This window comes from Notolabrus celidotus, chromosome 24 (assembly GCF_009762535.1).
Source record: "Notolabrus celidotus isolate fNotCel1 chromosome 24, fNotCel1.pri, whole genome shotgun sequence".
Taxonomy (NCBI): Eukaryota; Metazoa; Chordata; class Actinopteri; order Labriformes; family Labridae; genus Notolabrus; species Notolabrus celidotus.
In genome coordinates, this window is record NC_048295.1 from 2,907,425 (window position 1) to 2,924,909 (window position 17,485).

General features: G+C 43.6%; 1 protein-coding gene across 6 annotated transcripts in view; it reads right to left on the reverse strand.

Moving 5' to 3' along the window:
• Nucleotides 1–17,485, reverse strand: part of tns1a (tensin 1a) — an 83,436-nt gene that overhangs the window by 21,841 nt on the left and 44,110 nt on the right. For all 6 annotated transcript variants that reach the window (XM_034677710.1, XM_034677711.1, XM_034677708.1 and 3 more), the window contains 14 exons: nt 13,573–13,611; nt 11,555–11,596; nt 7,415–7,464; nt 6,376–6,547; nt 6,236–6,286; nt 6,027–6,149; nt 5,833–5,897; nt 5,360–5,443; nt 3,532–3,644; nt 3,398–3,458; nt 3,240–3,315; nt 2,980–3,109; nt 2,577–2,642; nt 2,318–2,443 (listed from right to left, as the gene is read on the reverse strand). In XM_034677710.1, coding sequence (XP_034533601.1) covers nt 2,318–2,443; nt 2,577–2,642; nt 2,980–3,109; nt 3,240–3,315; nt 3,398–3,458; nt 3,532–3,644; nt 5,360–5,443; nt 5,833–5,897; nt 6,027–6,149; nt 6,236–6,286; nt 6,376–6,525 — 1,045 coding nt within the window. In that variant the 5' untranslated portion in view covers nt 6,526–6,547; nt 7,415–7,464; nt 11,555–11,596; nt 13,573–13,611. The remainder of the gene's footprint in view (nt 1–2,317; nt 2,444–2,576; nt 2,643–2,979; nt 3,110–3,239; nt 3,316–3,397; nt 3,459–3,531; nt 3,645–5,359; nt 5,444–5,832; nt 5,898–6,026; nt 6,150–6,235; nt 6,287–6,375; nt 6,548–7,414; nt 7,465–11,554; nt 11,597–13,572; nt 13,612–17,485) is intronic.

The window sequence follows — 17,485 nt, forward strand, 5'->3', positions numbered from 1 at the left end:
GCTTCCCTCTCCTCACACACCCCATGAGCGCATACATCAGTATGAATCGCACACAGCCCCTAAGCTTCATAATCCCACAGCCCCGTTAAAAGACACCCATCTCTCGTTCAGTCCTCTCAGCTGGATCGCCAAGGCTGCCGGACTTAAAAAATGGCGTCAGGATGAGCTCCCAGATGCATCCGAAACATCAACGCCTGAGGCTGAAATATTTATTTAACACCTGGAAAAATAAACAACCGTGAAATCTCTGAATGATTCCTGATGAGTGAGAAGTATCCAGTGGAGTGGAGTGGGTAAAAATAGGCTGCCATGGAGTTTTTGAGTGTTATGCATGTTATCACCTGGGTTAGGGAGCTTGGATAAGTAGGGTTAGTATGCTTTGTTCATGTAGTAAGTGATGACTCCAGCGTCTGTCTTCGCCTTTATTTAAATGCTCTTTACAGGTTTCTGCAAAAGCTACTTTCCCCCCCGTCTGATCGTCCCTTATTAAAACAGACACTTAGTTTGGATTCTCACGTCCAAGTATAAGAGCAAAAGCTGCAATTACACAAATGAATAAACTGGCCGAGAGGTTTTTTTTTCTGCTGAGTGCTGAGAACACTGCCGCCCATTCAATTAGGATCGAACTTGCAATCCTGGCGATTTCCCACTGACCTTCTTGCAACGCAGCAATTACCGCAGCGCTCCTCCGGGGGGGTGTTCATAAAAATGAAATGGGTCTTTGCGAAGCCGTAAAAAAAGAAGAAGAAGAAAAAAAAAAAAAAGCCATTTATAAAAAGCGGATGCAGTGTTACAATGGCTGCCAAGTCCTGACTCAGCTGAGGGTGAGAGCATCCTTCTGTTTGTGCGAGTCCTCTCAGATTAACAGCTGTAATTATGAATGTCATCATCACTGTGGACACAATGAGGTCTTAAAAGCTGTCAGGAAGGATAAGTTATGATGTCATCAATGTGTGCTGTTGAGTTTATTTAAAGAGTTGTGGTGTAATGATGCGTTTCGTTCTGCAGTTAAGCCCTTCCACCTCATCTATGGATATATACACAAAATTCAATCCATGCATAGACGAGGAAGATTTGAGTGTTTGAATGTCTTTTGCAAAGAAAGATGTTTCTGTATCTTATAACATTCATGTCCCTGCTATGTGTGTATCTGGAGGAGTGTGTATGTGACACAGTGAGGTTAGTAGTGGGCGCTTGTGGGACTTAAGGTTGGTGGCGTCTCATGTTACAACCCCCCTGGGGAGGGGGGCAGCCAGTAGCAGGGCGACTGACGCCCCCCTATTTCTGCAGCAGCTATTTAAAGGCCTAATTGACAGGCCGGGGGGGAAGGAGGGGAGGAGGGGAGGCTGAGAGATGTAAGGTCTAAAGGAGGAGAAGTGGGGTTAAGAGAAAGAAGACACAGGTGCATCACAGTCAGAGACTTGTGGTGATGACTTGGAACTTGTCTATGAATAAGTGACATATATCTCAAACTGGAGATGAGTTTAAGATAAGTAAAGTTAAGTAAAACAACAAAAAATGCAGCTTAAAAAAATATCATTTTCAGATGAAACTGACCACAAAGGACGGACATATTTCACATGCAGGATTAGGAAAGTCTGTAATTATGATTTCTGACACCAGAGGACCTGCAACTTTATAAAATGTTCCTCTTCCTGAATTAAAAACTGTGCAGGGCTGGAAGCTGCACTTAAATATGGAAGGCGTGCCTCCATCTCCTCCCATCGTAAAGAAAGTGAAGCCAAAATGCTTCCTCACGTGGTCTTGATCTGATGGAGCTGCAGGATCGACGTCAACGCACCTTAAATTTACCGCTATCACGTCAAAGATCGCTCAGGGCGGGACCGTCCACAGCAGAGCAGAGTCTTGTGTTGGTTTGAAGCAGACACTCACGGGTATGGGAAGGTCAGTGATGATGATGATAATGATGATGATGGTGATGATGAATATGGTAACATTTTCTCTCACAGTTCCTTCACTACTCTGCTGATTCAGTGCAAACAACACTGCAGGAGCTCTCACTTAGGTTGGTGTTATTGACATGACGATAATAACCTTTAAGTCACGTCCACAAACTTTTAAATCATCATTAAGTATACTTCAGATTTAACTTCTGCAGTCAGAAGAATATGAAACACAAACTTTAAGGGGTTTACTTTATAGACTCTAGAGGAGAGGAACAAACAGCTACAGCAGCAGACAGCGTGTGAGTCTGTAAGCAGCTGTAGATGAGTGGAGACAACCCATCCATCAAACTCTCTCTCTCTCTCTCTCTCTGTGTGTGTGTGTGTGAGTGTGTGTTTGTATTTGGACATACCGTGCTCGCCGTCCACAGCGTCCTCGCAGCGGGGCTCAAAGTTCTCGTACGAATCCCAGCGGATCAGGGGGTCCTGGGTGTTGTAGTCGACGGAGACACTTGGCCCGTTCTCGAGGTGACTGAGACCTGATGTCACACAGACACACACACACACACACACAGAAGGTTACTGACTCAGCTTTTACATGAAGGGTGTTATTTAATCCCAAATAACTACAACAAGTACTCTACTGATTTTCTGTTGGGAAAAACTGTGTACCTCTGATTTTTTCGGGTCCATATGAGAACACAAACTCCACCTTTCCGTACTCTGGAAACCTGTCGTCTGTGCACACACAAAAAAGATACGTTAGTGTGTTTTAAAACCTGCTAAGAGCATCATAATTTAATTCAATAGGATGCATTTTCTGCCATTCCATCCCTCCATTTACATGCTCTGTGTAAATGTTAGCCGCCCTCACCACCAGAGGACCCTGTTTGCTGTAAAAACATCAGGACTATGTTCCTCTGCAGCAGGGAGCAGCGTATTTATACTGGAAACCAAAAACCTCTCTCTGGCTCAAACGACCGTGTTCAAACAAACCCATGTTTGCTCTGATTATCTCTAAAACACCTTTAACGTTGGCTCATAAATACCTCATGAAAACACGTAGAACAATTACCTTTGAAGGTCTCGTCCAGCTCGCTCTTCCCGAAAACAACCCCGAGGTCGTGGATGGCGCACGTGTGGAACTGAACCCTGAACACCATGTCTCTGGTGGGGTTTCTGAACCGCTTGTGGTAGCACTTCAGCTGCAGGGAGAGAGAGGGTGGTTAACGGATGCATGTGTCATTGCAATCAGAGGTGAAGATCTACTTCCTGTTTTTGTATTTTTATTTCAATACTTAATCAAGTTAGATGAAAAATAAAAGGACAGTTTACCAAAATGTCTCCCTTCAGGAGCAGGCCGGGTTCGATGGTGATGCAGATGCTTGTGTTGCTGTCTCCTTGCACATTGCTGTAAAAAGAAGCATCATGTTAGAATGAAGAACAGTGGTTTTAACACAAACTGAACTGAGCTGGATTTAAAGTGTCCCTACTATATTCCTGACGTGTAGACCGGCTGCATGGCCTGGTAGATCTTCAGGAAAGGACGGCAGCCTGTGAAGGAAGAATGAAGGTTACTATTTTTCCTCTAGCGTCTGGGAGGAAGTAAGTAGAAGTAAACACTCACCTCCTTTGGACTCAAAGTTTGGGATGCCGTGCATGATGACGTGATGCAGGAACAGCGGCTTGTTGTTGATTTTGATGTGTCCGGAGAGGAGGCCGTTGAAGTATCGCACATACCTGCAAGGCAGAGGAACGTAAACATTGAGTCTCTGTGTGCCAAAGCAAATCAGGACTTTATTCCTTGAAACTGAAGGTCACTTTAAAATAGAAAGGATCTTGGCGAGTGGTGCATTGAGACACTAAATCATTGTCCATTCCAGTCATTAATTCCCCTCTAAAAGCATACACTTCTGCTTTATGGTGTAGTTAAACACCAAAGTGTTGGAGCGGCCCTGCTTTGGATGAAACTGCAGAGCATGCTGCGGTTTTAAAATGTCGGCACACGATGGATTAAAGGTTGGGGAAACACCACAATAAAGAGGAATCAGTGATCACACTACAGATCCATCGCAGGAAGATGTCAGAGTGAATCGGTGTGCACAGAGGCCGGTTGGGGGTCTGCTGGGTTAGTGTTGTCTGGTGGTTAATGATGATAATGATGATGGTACTAAACACGACCTTGACCGTGGGGGTCGCAGCGAGCAGACACCCCCCTTTGCTCTGCTGTCAGCGGCCAGATGGTTTCCACTCTTTTTAATTCAATTAAAGCGAGTCGAGACGTGCTGGGAGCTTGTAGCTACAGTACGTGTGTGATCTGACACATAATCATGTTCTGCCTCGGCCACATTTACATACTGTACTCCAGACTAGTAGTGGAAGTGAATAAGAAGTGTGTTTGTGTTGAAGCTAAGTCTGACACTCAGAGGGAGGTTTGTTTCCAGGAGCAGTCCCACATTTCACAACCTCAGTGATAATCATTTAATGAGTCTTAATTGCTGCATAACACCTCTAATCCCAACTTTTACACGCTTTAATAGCAGCAGCAGATTGAGCTCATCCTCCCGCTCTAAATGTTAATGTCACACATTCCAGACCATAACACAGGCAGACTCCAGGGGCACAGATAATTATATCCCAAGCAGGAAATAGCAGCGGGGCAGAGGGCAAGCCTATAGACCTGTTAGAGAACGGCTTGCTGTCTAATTCACCAAGTCCCTCACTGCTTCCTTTATTCATTAAAACCTTTCCAAGAAGTGAGCCTCCTCTCTGCGCAAGGTGACGAGGAGAGGAAGCAAGGGGTCAAGCCTTTAAAGTAGTGGACTGTCTAATAATACGCGAGGAGCAGATTTACGGCGTACAGAAGATACCTCCCTTTAGAGGAAGCTGAAATCAAAACAAGGAATACTTCAAATGCCTCCAACCCTTTCTTGATTAGTTTGACCCACTCTGGACGGGAACTCGGTCTCAGTTTGTGCTCTCCGGATTTGTGGAAAGGACATGATTTCAAAACACTCCAGAGAGGAATGGGAAAAATATGCTCTGATATGTTTGGGAGACAGGAATGAAGTGCCACCACTCCCGCAGACTCCCCAGAGGAATCCCATCCGATGGACAAGATAGATCGCCTCTTTCCGTGCTGTGACATTCACTCACAATTATCCCAATTAAAGCTCAAGTGGAGATAATGAGAGGACAAATATGTGAAGAATTTCCTCTCAAGCTAGAAAGTAGGAACAGTTGTGCTGTAAAACTGATCAATCAGTCTAAACCCAAGTGATTGTGTGACTACTTCAAATGAGAACCACCACATTTAGGGTTTAATGCACCTCTTCAAAACCAGGGTGACATCCTGAACATGCCCATGTTTTATATCAAGCTTATAGGAAGCAGGGAGTAAAAGGTCAGACTCATAAAACAGATGTTCACAAAAAGGAAGTGAGGTAATAACTGACCTTTTTTGTGACGGCTGACCCACAGGAAGAGCTTTGTCCTCGTAGAAACGCCTCATCGCAAACCTGTCCAACGCCTGGTCAGCACTGCATCACAAACACATCCAACACCAAGCAAAAGTTAAGACCTGAACATCTTTCCCCTAAGTTTGGGATCAGGAATAACCCCCCCATGGCTTTCATCCCTTACAAAGCAGCTTTAGCTTCCCCCCCTGGCTCCACCCCAGCGATTAACATCTGGTTGCATTAAAGAATGATGACATTTTTGGAGAGCTTCTCCTCGACAGAGCCAGGAAAGTAAAGCCAGCCAGAAAGAAGCATTTTGTCAAAATAATCGCACCGGTGTTTAATTTTAAAGGCTGTTTAAGTCCTGGACCCCAAGGCCAAACTGTGATTGATAAGCACTCATGTCCTTACAAAACCCTGATGTTAACAGCTTAGTTTAAACTCAGTACAGCTCATGACATCGTAGGTACCTTGCAGATATGTTGCTGTAGTGCATGTACGCAGCCACCACCACCCCTGTCCGACCTCTGTTCCCCTGTGACAGAAAAACAGACAACAAGACTCATGAGGGGCTTATAATTCAACGTTTATTTGAATCAGGAATTATTATTTCAAAGGATCAGTGGGTAGGATGACCTCAAGTAACTCCTGTACAATGCTTTACCTTGTTGTGTAGTACCACCACATTGCGAGGATCCCCATTGAGCCAGGTGTCGATGGCCTTGCACATGCTGCAGATCTTGTCCAGCGCGGGTGCATGGTGGTCCGGCCAGCCAAACTCCAAAACCTGTGTGATAATATCAGGATCATAAGACAGTTCATAGTTTCACAAACATCTGTGGATGCAAATAAGAAGGATGAAGGTGTTAATACCTTTGGGTTTAGCTTTGTTAAGTCGTTCCCCCACTCACTGAGGTTCAGGATCTGTTCAGAAAGACAACAAATTCATAAACAGGAAACACAAGAAGTGATACAAGGATGTCCTGGATTCTCTGGAGTCTCGTGTTCCTCACCAGGTAGTGCTCGCCATGTTTGGACCGCAGCATCGTCGCCACCTCCTTGAGGTTGGCGACGTAGCTGCGCTCCTCAGCGCTGCCGGGGAAGCAGACAGAGATGATCCTCTCTGTGATGTAGACAAGGTCCACTTCATAGCTCTCCTCCATGGCCTGAACCACAGCCTGAGTCCTGGAGAGGGCAGAGGGAGTGAAGTGAAGAGAGTTTGAGTTTGTTAGTCTACTGAGGATTTTATATATGCATTCTAGGAGTGACATGCAAGGGTTGGAGCCTAGGCCGACTGCTTTGAGGACTACAGCCTTTGTTCACCATTGAGCTAAACCAGCAACCCATAAGTTGGAAGTTTCAGGGTGTGAGATTAAGACCATGACACTTTGTTTAGAACTTCTTAGAGTTCCAAGTTCCAGTGAAAACCAGCTCGTTGACCCAACTACTAACTCATCCTGCTGTAAATCTTTTCCCTGGATGTGAGAACATTTCAGAACTCTCAGATCTCTCTTTGGGACAAGAGTTCATCCCAAACATCCACTTGATAAAATGTAATCTCCTGCAGTGCATTCTCGTATTTCTTGGAAAGGAAAAGATTTACAATCCTCTGCTGACTGTTGACGTGACCTTTGCTGATGTTATGCAATCTCTTTTTTAATTCACCAAACAGCGAACAGTTGGGATGCTCTGGATAAAAAGCAAACATGAGAAACATTCATGTCTGAAGAATAACAGACAACAGAGAGGTCAAATGATGATTCAGAGCAAACAATCTTTTCTGATGTTCATTAAATAGAGGCGAGGTGAGGGATTACAAGGGATTTAAAGGAATTAGAACTTAAAATATAGCAGAATTTATTCCATTTATTAACTCAACAATCTTTTTTTGATCCTAGGGCTCATGCTCATTTGCATTTCTGTGGTAAAGTAATCAAAAATGATGTTTGGAATCAGACGAAGAGCATTCATTATCAGCAGTCGTATTTCTTCTTATGCTGATGATACGAGTGTGTATCTGCAGTATAGCACATTAACAATGTTGTGTCTCACCCTGACTGCTTTCGCCTTATCTCCACACTCTTGCAGGACCTCGTAGATCCCTGGAAAGCACACACACACACACACACAAAGAGAGAGAAGGAGGGAGAGGAGAGAAGACGATTCATAAGCAAACTTCAGCTGGGAATGATGATGTTGTTATTGAATTACAGTCTGACATAACCTATGAGGGTGAGGTCAGATTAGAGAAGCAAAGTGAAAGTAATTTGGAGTAAAGGAAGGAGAAAATGAGAGAGGGATTAGGAGATATTTAAAAGGAGGAGGACATAAGAAATTAAGGATAAGTTGACTTAAAGGCAGACTATAGTTGGATGAAGAGAAACAAAATAGAGGAAAGAGGAAAAGCAAAAGGAGAAGATGTTGGGAGAAGGAGAAACACATTAGAATGGATGAATGTCTTTCAGTAGCAAACCTCCCAGCCTCCTGTTTTCAGGACTTCTGCACACTTTAATTATCCTGCCGTGTGTCTCGTTATTTACCGAGCAAAAAGTAGACGTCAGACGCTTTTATTGTGTTTTATTGTGGCAGGACAGCACAGGGGAAATGTCACAAAATATGCCGTTCTGTCGAGGAATGGCTGCATAATACATGCTGAAGCTGGCTCTTCCTCTTAGTGTTCATCGGCCCAGGGGGGGGACTTCATGTCTCACTGAGTCAGCTGCCATGAAAACGATAAAACCCTCCAAAAATATCAAACGACATATGACAGCTTTATCTTCACAGGCATCCTCTGTTTTCTTTCCTCTCACAAAAAGAGTCAGAGAGGTTTGTAATCATCATGCGAGGTTAAACACACACAGCTCAGAGCACTGCGTATATTCCTGCAGATGAAGCTAATCCCAACCCCGAGAGCTGAAAACGGGAAGCATAATTCTCTGTGATTTGACAGGACCCAGATGCTAGGCGGGCGACGGCCGCTGGTGTTTGCAAAATGAAACAGCCGGTTGGCGTGGGGGCTTCAGGGGGTGTTACGCCGCTACATTTCACCATTCGGGAACAATCTGTTGTGTTGTAGCAACATGGGTGCTCGAACGCCTCGTGAAAGTCAATGAAGCGTGGAGAGTTTAAATGCACTTGAACATCATATTCAACACTCAACTTATGCAAGAACATGATAACACCAAAAACAACAATCAACCTGTGATACACCTTGCAGATCCGAATTCAAGCATTAAATATCACAACAAAAGGGTGCAGCCTAGTTCAAGGAATATTCTGTGACGCATCACTTTCAAAGCACGAGTGTCCTACCTTGCTGAAAAGATACCCAGTGCTCCACCTCCAGGATGAGCGAAGGTGAGCATACCGCTTCTGAAAGGAGCTGCCCAGAGGCATCTTTGTATTCAACTACTGCTGTCTACTCTCAAAACAAAAAATGTCCCTGCACATTTCCTGCATTTCTAAAAATCAGAACCCATCCTCCCAGATTGGAGGCTTAATCTCCCGTTGAGAAAAACAACAACGCAGCTCCAGCTCCTCCTCACAGACACGACTGTAGAATTTGTATATTTGACTCAAACTTAATCAGCAGTTATGCAATAAAATTGATATCACTTCCTCTAGACTGTCTTCTCCTCATTTTTCCTTCCTTTCTCTCATTCTCTCCCTCTTGCATCCACTTTCTGTTCTCTGGAACAACTCCTCCCACGCTCTCATTATCTCTCATTATTACCGACTCCCCCCCACACCCACCCCACACCTCCTGCTGCTTCTCTTGTCTTGACTCCCGTTTTCTCCCCCCTCATGCCATATGTTTGTGTCCTGCATGGTTCCTGTGAGGACATGGAGTATTTTTATGGATGCTGGCTGCATGTGTTCGACCTAAATTACCCTTAAAAACATAGCAGCTGAAGTGGTATGTTTACCAAAGCACAGAAACAAAGAGAAAGCTGTTTTTTAATACAGGTTTGAGTGCTTTACTGTCATTTAAACTGCTCTGAAATGACAGAAAAACATATTATCTGTTGTTTGATTCATGCAAAATCAGAGTATTTCTTATATACATGCAGCATTAGGAGCGTACGTGTCTCTGCTAACTCTGCAGCCACAAACTGATTCATATTATCCCCATAAAACAAGCCCCACACTGACTCAATTATGGTAACGGTGGGGTTCTTAGACTCAAAACCACCATGGAAGTATCCTATATGGACTAACCATATAAAGATTCCACTAACACGGCTCCCCACTGTGTATTTACACACATATACACACATAAGCATGTATGGAAAACTTGTACGCAGATGATGCTTTGATTTAAGTATGAAGACACAAAACGTGACTTTCTTTGAAATGCAGTCAGAAAGTTTTGGGTTGGAATAACACAAACAAAGATATTTCTGCTTGCACATAACACAGTCACATTAATCTTACTTAAAGATGCAGCTAATGCTTCTTTGAAATGTCTGCTTTAAAAGGCAACTTCAGCTCCCAAACACCAGAGGTTCATTGTTAAATTCTTTGAGACAACTTTCTATAATTACAGAACAAAAACAAGACCATGGGCAAGACAATGAACAGCGTGTGTCTTGGTATTTACATGCATTCATCATAATTACGCCCACATATCCCATAAATCTTGTTCTTTTACTTGATTTAAGGCAATAATTCATCGGTCTGCTGTTTGTGCACTTCACCACAGAGGACATAGAAAGGCTAAAATCACTGACAGCTGCAGTGAGAAAACAGAACTAACTTTACATGGTGATGGTGATAAATCAATAATAAGGGAGAATTTATGAGTTATGGATTTATGAAGGTCAAAACACTGTGGTTAACAGGAGCTAGCAAGAGGCTGACGAACGTAGAGCAACCAAACTTGAAGTAAGAAAATATATATGTATATAAACGTTCATAGGAACTCTTCAGAGAGTGTTCTGCAAGCTAAATGTGCTCCAAACAATCCTTAATCTGCAAAAACTAGTACTGAATTCTATTAAATCAAAGATATTCAGATATCTGAGCGTCAACCTCTCTTCTTCTCTGTGAAAACACACAGACTGTGAATAAATCTCCCTGCAGACTGGTGTACACAGACCAATCTGTGTTTATAATCTCACTCTGAGTCACCATCGAACTTCTCCTGCCGATCTAAACACTCAGGCGACGGCTGACGCAAACACTGACTCATTATCGACTTCCAAAAGGGATGCAGGACATCAATGCTGCTTTTATCTTCTGCATAAACGCGACTTCTGGTTTCATGAAAGGACGACTAAAGAACTGGAGCCACTTATGATCTTAAAACTTTGTAAACAAGCTGGCAAATTTGAGCCTTGGTGACTTCTGGCTTGAATAAACTGTTTTCTTTTGCATTAGGAGCTGGTTCTGTCGTATTATTCAGGAAGCTTGCCTGCTTTGTACCCACACCCTTCATGGTTTAGCAATGTCAAGCTAAACATGCATTCCTTCTCTCGGTACGGGCCTTGGCAGCAGATTCTGGCAGAGAGGAGACACAATTTGAAGTGAACTGGCAGCTACAGATGTCACGGCAGCTTCTCTCAGTTTGGACCCAATTCTTTACACTTATACAGAACAGACAGGGCTAAATATTCACCTGGGATCACCTGCTCTGCTTAGAAATTCATGCATTTAACAGAAACTATAACAGGAATCATTTTGCATGTTCTTTCAAATAATGCAAAGAGTACAGAGTACAACGTGACCCTCGTTTTACAGCTCAGGGTTTCATTGCATTGTCCCTTTAATTCAGAGGGCTTCCCTTTAATTTAAGTTATGCAATTTGTGTTGCCTAAAATTAGTCATGCCCACAGAGTCACAGCAGCAGCTCTGACTTGGTAGCTGCTATGTGCTGCGTGATGCTGCCACCTTCTGCAGTGTGCAGGAACAGGTGGGGGCGATGTGTGTGTTTGCTCTTGGCTCAACAACTTCAACACTTTCTTATGACTAAGATGAAGGCCAGTCAAGTTTTACCATGAAAGACAGCACACTTAAAGTACACAAATGTATGTGTTAAAGTGTGTCCACATACATTTGGAGATTAAGTGCACATGAGTGTTGTTATTCCAGCACTCTGCTGCATAACAACCCCAGACTTTATGAATGAGAAGTTAGTTTTAAAGCATGTCTCCTTGTCTTGTCTAACACGAGTAAAGAAGAGGTGTTACTTACCGGTGTATCTACATGCTTTAATGGCAGCTGAGGAGTGGGAGGCTGGAGAAAGAGAAGCGAGACAGAGTCAGAGGGTTAGTCATTGTTTCTCTCGCACTGAGGGAGAAACAACATGGTGAGAGAGAGGATGAGAAAGACAGAGAGAGAGGGAGAAAATGAAGTGTCTATGTGTTCAAGAAACCCCTTCTGTTTGTCTGATTCCAGCTCCATCCTTCATAAACATCCTCTCCTAACAGGGAGTCCTGGATTTACAGCAGGAACGGTCACATTATCAACTTGTTAAAGAAGGAGAATAAAAAGTGGTCGTGAAGTTAGTCCGATGCAGGGATGGAGAAACAGGAAAGACACACTAATTGTCTCACACACGCAGATCTTGACAGTAATCCACGTGCTGAGGAAAATCTCTTCAAGAGGAGCGTCTTGGAGCTCTATAAACAAAAGCAGGGACTGTTTAACAAGCTGCAGCAGTCATTTAAATAGGCCGGCGTCCAAAGTAAATAAGTGAGAAGTAGTTACTGCAGCTGGGAGCGTTCCTAATTTGGTCATATCACTGGCGGTTAATCTCGACGTGAAGCCGGCTGAGACACTTTCTGTTCGACGAGAAATCAGAGGACTGATCAAATCTATATTCATGCTGCTGTTCTAATCCTGTCCCAACATTTGCTGAGCATGCATTCTTTATGGCCCAGATTTAGAAAAAAAAAAAATCCCATTTCAAGCTCATTAAAGTGAAAGTGACTCAAGCCTCAGTGTTGCAGTGCATAAATCACTTTTTGTAAAGGAGCAGGCCCAAGAGGAAAGGAAGATAATCACTTGGACTTGAGTCCAGCATCTTTCATCCTCTGCAGACACTTTGAAACTGCACCCTGAAAAACTCAGACCAGATCGGTGATACAGGGGAGTATTTTGGGGTGCCCATTGAATGCAACACACTGAATTTATACGTCTTCTTTTGGTGTGTTTAGCTATTCTTGTGCTCCTTGTCCTAGCCTTGCTACTGTCTTGATATTTTTGGAAACAGCTTACAAAATGAAAAAAGGTTTTCTAATTTAGTACAGATGCATTTATCAGAAAGGTAAACAAAGAAAGCTACTATAGGTGGAATAAAAATACTGACAGAAATATTAAGGGTGCATAAAGGAGTTTTCATGGCTGGGCCTATTCTGTAGGTTCTTCTGAGCGTGCCCAAGCATGCAGAGTAATGAATTCACACTCCTGCTATGAGTTCATACTTCAATCTAAATTTAAAAGGACAATGTACACCAATAATAACCTAAATGATGCCTTAAAGGCAGCAAGAGAGGTTCAAAAAACTTCAAACTTCAAAAACGAGGAGCCTTGTGGGTGTCCAGAAAGTCCCAGGGCACATTTTTGACTCCTGGTGAGCAGCAATGAGTGGAAAAAAAAGATTGTGGGCTAAAAAAAGAAGTCCCTGGCACCTTTAATTTTTAAATATCCTCATTAACAATGTGTTTATTGCTTTGTTTTCTATTTACAAGCTGTATTTTTATTAGGGCTGTCCATAATGTGCAATAAAGGACTGAAATAAACCCATTATTCATTTTTAAAAATCACATGCTACTTTGTCCTTTTAGGCACACAGTAGGTCGCCACCACAGTGTGTTCCTGCTTCCTTCTGCCCCCCAAATAAAGCCACTATGCTTTGTAAAGTGCACAGAGCTACCACCTGAGAGCTAAGCATACAGGGGCAGCTAATCAGACTGATGTCAGGGGGCAGCCTCATCACAAAAGTCAGCAGAGCCACAGGCATCAATATCAATATAATGTAGCCCTAAAAGAAGCTGCTACACCATGACTCATCATCTTACAGCGGGACACTGAGGGGGTCTTGTTTGAGCTATAAAGACTGAATTCCTTTGAGGATGGGGAGGAAGCTCTTATGGTTACAGCCTCTGACCTTTGACCTCAGTGTGTTTGGAGGACAGTGGTGCATCTCTAAATGTTTACATGATGGTGTAATTTATGCACAAACTCACACGTGTACGTGTAACACTCACCGGCTCATACTTTGTAGTCGTTTGACATGATGAGGTGACCTGCAGGTGGAGAAACAGAGAGATAGAAGCATGTTAGAGAAGTGTATTTGAATTTTAGGCATTTAAAAGAGGAGAAGAAAAAGTAAAAAGAAAGAATAAATAAAAAGCCACATCCTTGTAGCACTTTAGGACGGTGTTTTCTGCTCTGAAAAGTGCTTATATTTAGAGAGAGAGACATCTCTGAATGTTTCCTCCTGAATGCCTGAGTATTCCCCAAATCGCCCTCCACAGGACCGAAATAACCACTGCGTCAACAAAAAGGTCTTTTAAGCTGTTTCTCTGTGTGGGAAACAAGTCAGGCTCATTCCAGGCAGCATCGCATTTGGCACAAAACTCACATGGAAGAAAAAGCTTCCTGTAAAACTGTTCAAAGCTAAGACTTTGTAATCTGTTTTGCATGATGTTTTATTGCTGATAAAAACAGAGGGCCTTATAAAGCCTTTCTGAAACAGTCTCACTCATATTTAATAAAGTGTCTGGTCTGTTACCCTGCAAGAAATACACTTTACATTCCAGTTTCAGGACTTAGTCATTGCCCTGATGAGATCTTTGACTGCACATGTACCTTGAGCACGTCAGACCAAAACAAGACACATTCCAAGAATAAAATAATGCATTATTGTCAGCTCTTGTGTGGCATCATATATTGTTGACATGTTGTTCTCTCTGCAGCATAAACAGCACAACCACTCAGAAGTACCTCTGATCCCAGGTCAGTTGTGTTCCTGTGTTATTCTCGGCCTGCCCTCTCCCCTCGTTCTAAAAAAGATTCAAAATCCACCTCCCTGTTCGACGGTCTCATTCAGTGCCTCCAAAAGAAAACTGAAAGCTCTACCTTCACTTTTCTAAACAACGTCCTGCCCCCGCTTTGTGCCGTGCAACAACACGTTTTCTTTTTCACTAAGGTTTCCCAACTTGGTGCACCAGGACTAAAAACTGCATGGTGGAGGACCGGTACCTGATGCCAGACCTCCCAGCAACAGTATCACTTGTCCCCTAATTATACTATCATCTCAAAATAAGCGCCGTATTGATTTCCTGATGTTGCAGTCCTACATGTAGCATCTTTAAATAGCAGTTACAGGTTCTCAAAACAGTCTCTATGACAGGCCGCTGTGGCTCCTAATAGTCTGGGTTACCCTCTGCATCACAAATCACTAATTATGATGCACAAACAGGCTCTCTCTTGCACGCTGACTGCTGTTTACTTTAGTGTGCATAGAAGTGGGGGTCCGTGGATGCATACGTGTGCACAGTTAGACGTGTTCGTGCAGCGCCGTGATGTGAGTATAGACGGATGTTTACGAGCGGCGAGATGAGAGCGTGCTATCAGCGTACAACAGAGGCAGGCAGGAAGGAAGCCGCCGTAATTAGTTTGCTGCAGGAAAACAAAAGACTCATTGACTTTGTAATGCTATCATCAGGCATATCAGAATACAGCAGTGGGATAGCATCGCAGCGGAGTAGATCCCACCGAGCACATTGCTGATTTGCAATGTGATGGCATCAGTCCACAAGTCAGAGCTGCTACAGTTCCTGCAAAAACATGAAGAAGAAGAAGCTGACCATCTGAGGGTGGCGCTGATTTCTATGCTGCATTTCTGGCACCTTGTCTTGTTTCTGCACATGCACACTTTGATATGATTTGCATCCTTAAATAAGCCTGATATAATGTGGCATTTATACAACCACACAATCCCACAGGCCCCGAGTCACAAACACCCCAACCCACGACTTCACTGGAGCTTTCAGGCTCAAAAACAACGTTAATGTGACTCACAGTATCCAGGAGCCAGGAGCAAATCAGCTCATACTTGCTCTTTACTGTTCCTACACTACCTGGGGCCGCTGCTGACATTCATATATATATCAGTGCTGGCTGTTGCAGTGGCCCCCGGGGGCCTCATAGCGAGAGCATCTGCCTTTATTTACAGCTGACAGGAGGTGCTGTTCTGTGCGCTGTACTGTAGCTTACGCCTGCAAATGTCCTGATGATGACTCCCTCCAGTATTGATCTAAAGGTCAGAGGGGGGAAATATGACTTGACTACTGTTTGTTTACATCCATAGAAACCAGACTATTGATCAGACAGAACCCAGACTTCTAAATCCTGATCATCCAGAGGGGTACGTTTGTGAGATTTTCTAAGGTGAGGGAACAGCTACCCTGTCTTCTCATTTTGACTTTTCTTTTGCATTGATCACTCAGATCCTATCTCAATAAATCTAATGTCAAATGTGTCAAAGAACACATTCATGCTTGTAAAAGTGGCCTACCAAAGAATCAGACATGGTCTACGTTTGCAGCTCTTCTTATATGAAAGATTCAGCGGGGGGATTCAGGAAAGCAGACAGCCCGAGTATCCGACAGAGAGAAAATACAGACACTGACCTCACAATAACACAATCATGCATTCCTTCAAACACCAAGTCTCAGGATGACTGAGAAGCCTCACCACATCACCATGCAACCAGGCGAGAGAACAACTTCAACCATATTTGGTGGGTGAAGCTGGAGGCCAGACTTATGCAGGCTTCACGTGGTTTTTACCAGCTCAGACGGATAAAGGAGGAGGAATCTTTAGGAGGCCCCGACACACGCTTCGGCACAAGGCCAGACTAACACCTGAACCTCATCCATCTGATATTGCTTGTGCAACTGCATCTGTGCCATCTCAAGGTCTGTTAAACGCTCCAGCTGAATTCTCCTCCCCCAGGAATTGCTCAATAAAAGACTGATAAAGCCTTCTTTGGTTGGTTGTTTTCCAGTCTTCATTTGTGCATATTTTGCGTTTGCCTCAAAAATAAAAAGATTAGCCCCCAAGTTGACAATATACTAACTTTGTTCATCAATATCTGCCACCTAAAACCTCACAATGGATTGAACGTGACATATTAAGTCCTAGTTCCCATTAACAAGAGCGTGATTTCATCCTGATTCCACGCAAAACCCATTTATTTTATCTCTAAGTGCATCTCCCGCCAATCACTTCCCAGCAAATTGACCATCAGACCACAAAGAAAACTCTCCAGCATCTAGCCAGAGTCAAAGTGGGTTTAGGCTTTTAAAACAAGGGAGCTTATAATCTCATCCAGTCACGAGGGACGTCTGGGAAGCAACTGAACTAGAACAAGGAGTCAAGCGAGCCACCGCGGGGGCCCCTCCGCAATCCCGACCCAGTCAAGAGGCCTCATTAGGGGGCAAACAGAGGTGAGCCCAGGCGGGACGTTGCTGAATTACCCACAGCAAAGGTCAAATGGCTCAGGTGAGTCTCGACAGCGTCACGAAGCTCCCCTCTTTCTTTCTTGATCCCCCCCCCCTTCTTCACAATGAGAGCGTGGATCAGCAGGAGCTTTAATGATTTCAGCAAAAGTGCTGCTCAAGTACTCAAGTGGGTTTATATGGAAATGGAGAGTGCAGAATATCAAAGCACGACTCTGGGGCCCGGTCCACTGAGTTGAAACATTGTATAATGAGTAAACGCGCTGCAGTTCAAGCAGGATGGTGATGAACTATTTTCTCTCTCCACTCTCAGAGACTTCAAACAGGCTGGAACAAGCATCTCTGATAAGAAGAAGACGACTTGCTCAGCAACCTTTGCATGCATTGTTTGAATTTTTCAAAACAGTACGGGCAGCCCGTGAAAAAAGCATGAAAACTTATATTTTTGCAGATTATTTGTTCCTCTTTTATGAGATTTCACGCAGGGCAAATTCTAGAAGCAGAGCTGCAGTATTTCCAGAGGTTTCCACCCTTTGACCCTTCAATAAACAGAATTAATCACTCTGATCTTTGTCAATCTACTTCAGCCCAACTCATGGGAGAAAGCATGTGTTTGCAACTGTGCATAAATCATCTCATTGGCTCCATTAAA